The sequence below is a fragment of the Microtus ochrogaster genome, unplaced genomic scaffold (genome assembly GCF_000317375.1).
Source record: "Microtus ochrogaster isolate Prairie Vole_2 unplaced genomic scaffold, MicOch1.0 UNK6, whole genome shotgun sequence".
Taxonomy (NCBI): Eukaryota; Metazoa; Chordata; class Mammalia; order Rodentia; family Cricetidae; genus Microtus; species Microtus ochrogaster.
Window position 1 is genome coordinate 251,694 of NW_004949104.1, and position 3,376 is coordinate 255,069.

The 3,376-nt window shown below is 41.5% G+C and overlaps 1 protein-coding gene across 2 annotated transcripts in view; it reads left to right on the forward strand.

Annotated features, from left to right (window-relative positions):
* Elf1 (E74 like ETS transcription factor 1) overlaps positions 1-3,376 on the forward strand; it is a 92,346-nt gene that overhangs the window by 69,785 nt on the left and 19,185 nt on the right. For both annotated transcript variants that reach the window (XM_013353341.2, XM_013353342.2), the window contains exon 3: positions 1,537-1,717. In XM_013353341.2, the coding sequence (XP_013208795.1) occupies positions 1,537-1,717 (181 nt within the window). The remainder of the gene's footprint in view (positions 1-1,536; positions 1,718-3,376) is intronic.

The window sequence follows — 3,376 nt, forward strand, 5'->3', positions numbered from 1 at the left end:
GTAAGCTTTGGCTGAACTAGAACTCAGTTTGTAAATCAGGTTGAGAGACTCAAAAGCCTTTCAGATGCTGGAATTAAAGGTAAATAGGCATTAGTCGGAAAAATTCATAACTTTAATGCAGTCATCCTTAAAGAGGACAAGAATAGAAAATGAGAGTTAATTGTTTGCATGTGAGTCAGAGGATGTGACAACCGAGGCTTCCTGCCAAGTAACTCTGTAGAAGTTGCTGAACTGAGATGTCTTCTGGGAGTGAAACTTTAGTAAGAGTTTATTATACATTTCATTGTATTCCACTTCCTGGTTCATGCTTAGGCATACTTTAAAGTCTATTTCATTATTTTTTAATTTAATGCCATTTTTAAATATACTTTTAGAATCACCAATGAAAACTGTTTTTTTTAAAGATTTATTTATTTATTATATACACAGTGTTCAGCCTCCGTGTATGCCTGCAGGCCAGAAGAGGGCACCAGATCTCATTACAGATGGTTGTGAGCCACCATGTGGTTGTTGGGATTTGAACTCAGGACCTCTGGAAGTGCAGTCAGTGCTTTTAACCTCTGAGCCATCTCTCCAGCCCCGAAAACTTTGTGATGAAGCTGAAGAACCAGGCATAGTGGGGCACACACCTGTTTTTGTAGCATTTAGGAGACAGAGGCAGGAGCAGCAGGAGTTCAGGTCATCCTCTGGTAAATAGCCAGCAGGCCACTGGGATGCACAAGACCCCATCTCTTAAAAAACAGAGACAAAATTAATTATTAAAGGTTAAGTGTTATAGGTTCATAGGCCTTATAAACTAAAAAGATTATTACAATATAAGTAGTTATGTAAATGGAAGTTTCTGTCCTGCCAGTCCCACAGCTCTTCAGTCCCAAATAAACACAGGCTTATATTAATTATAATTTGACCTTTTGCTCAGGCTTATTGCTAACTAGTTCTTACAACCTAATTAAATCATAATTCTTATCTATGCTTAGCCACGTGGCTTGCTACCTTTTCTCTCAGTAAGGCATTCTCATCTTGTTTCCTCGGTGTCCTGTTGGTGACTGCGTCTCTGCCTTTCCTTTTCCCAGAATTTTCCTAGTCTGGTCACCCCACCTATACTTCCTGCCTGGCTACTGGCCAATCAGCATTTTATTAAACCCATATGAGTGACAAATTACAGTGTACAAGAGCATTATCCCACAGCATAGTTGAGCCAGGTATGGTGGCATACACTTGTAACCCCAGAGTTTAAGAGAGTGAACTTAAAGTTTGATTACAAAGAGGCTAAGATAAACACACATACATACACATGCACATACTCAAGCTACCCCCAAGAAAAAATAAGACGATTTAGGAACCAAATTGCTAGAGGTTATAAGACAGGGTTGCATGCGGATCGGTGTCTGAGTTCTGCCTAGCCTGCATTAAGTACTGCGTACAGCCCCCACTTTAGAAGATGAGAACAAATAAGTCACAAATGAGTGTCACGTGTTTGAATTGTATCCACCAAAAGCAGAATTATTGTCTTTACCTCCCCTCCGTCACTTGCAGCTTGGAGATCCTGCCATATTCCCTGCTGTCATTGTGGAGCATGTTCCTGGTGCTGATATTCTCAATAGTTACGCCGGGCTAGCCTGCGTGGAAGAGCCTAATGACATGATAACTGAAAGTTCACTGGATGTTGCTGAGGAAGAGATCATAGACGACGATGACGATGACATCACCCTCACAGGTGTGTGTTACTGTTACAGGTGGTCAGGGTATGGCCAGGTGTTTCCAGGTTCTGGTCTTTTATCTAAGATTGAAAATGAGGGCTCACACAGATGTGCAAAAGTAAGGTAGCTTTATTCATAGCACAGCAGTAATATAGATTATAGAGGGATACCCTATCAAGAGTGACAGTGAGATTATTCAAGGGCCTAAGGAGAAAATTTATTAGCCTATTTTTTTTGAAAAAGAACAAAACCAATCTTTTCTCATTTTACCAATCCCAGGTCCTACTCCTTCCCCTCCTCTCGCTCCCTCACCCCAGAAAGTCTTTTTTATTAAATGGGGTTTAAAGGAAGGAGGGACTGGCTACTGGGGGGGTGTAGTTTGGGTGGCTATTTTAATTGATAGATTAGTTTATATAAGTGTATTTTCTATTATGCCTGCTCCACCCCATGACACATCTGGTTTTAATTGTTTGCACATCAATTACGCACAGTCGGAAAATGAACACAGTGAGCTCTCTGAAGGTTACGGCACGCACAGCTGTGCTTTATTCTGCGTGCACTGGAAACCAGTTCAGGGTGGATGGGCCTTCTGTTATTATATCTGCATATGTTGGAAGCACACTTGACTACAAACAGTCTTTACACGAGTAGGGGAACTTTATGTCGTCCTCTTTTTTAAACTGTTGCTGCCTTTTAATCCACAAGCTGCTGTCAGCAGTGTTTAGACCTTGAGGGCTGAAGTCTGAGGGAATTCCGTTCCCTCAGGCACTGACCCTTTCAAAGCTATGGGGAATTTAGCTAAATCTCTGTCCCACTAAAGAACTAAAGTTTCAAGGATTCGGCTCCTTAGTGTGGATGAATAGCAAATAGCTCACCATCTCTCCAAAAGCCCTCCTGTGTCTCCTCATCCCTCCTTAAAAACCCTTTTCCACCTGGCTCCTCCCTACCACTTCCTGTCAGCTAGTTGCTGACTCAACTTCCTGACTTCCGGTGACTTTTATTTAATTAACCACATCTTTGCATCATTAAACAAATGTTCCAGAGCATAAACAAAAGTAACACACCTTAAAATAATATTCTACAGCACTGTTATTGTTAAGAGATATGTAGGTTCAGGGCCAAGGTTTCTGGAGTTGCTAGATGTGTTGTTTGGAGAAGGGTGTGTGTGCATAATGTGTGCAAGTAAGGAAATTAGGCTGCAAAGTACATTATTACCATGGAGATATGCATTTGACCCCAAACCAAATGGAGGTCCGAGGGTAACTTTCATTACCTGCAGAAGCTAAAGCCTGTTGGATGAAGAAAATGACACATTCTGCCATCTCGCCTGGTTCATACTACTTTCTCGATCTCCTTTTCTAGTTTCCTAAATATTGAAATGGGCATGAGAAAGACTTCATTCAGAGTCATTGTCACTGAGTTCATGAGAGCCGAGTGAAAGCTGCTTGTAGGCAAAGAGGGGAAGGTTATTTTCTTACTAGTGCCACAGGAAACCCAGGATTAAGCCAGGCCCTACTGTGTGATGGAGCCCTGGGATTTACAGAGGACTCCTGTCCAGGGTTAGAGGTGGTCTAGCACTGGAGACTGGAAGAACAGACTGTGTAAGAGTGGGGTGTACTGTACTTTCATCAGTATGCTTTAGCTTTGTTTTATTTATTTATTTATTTATTTATTTA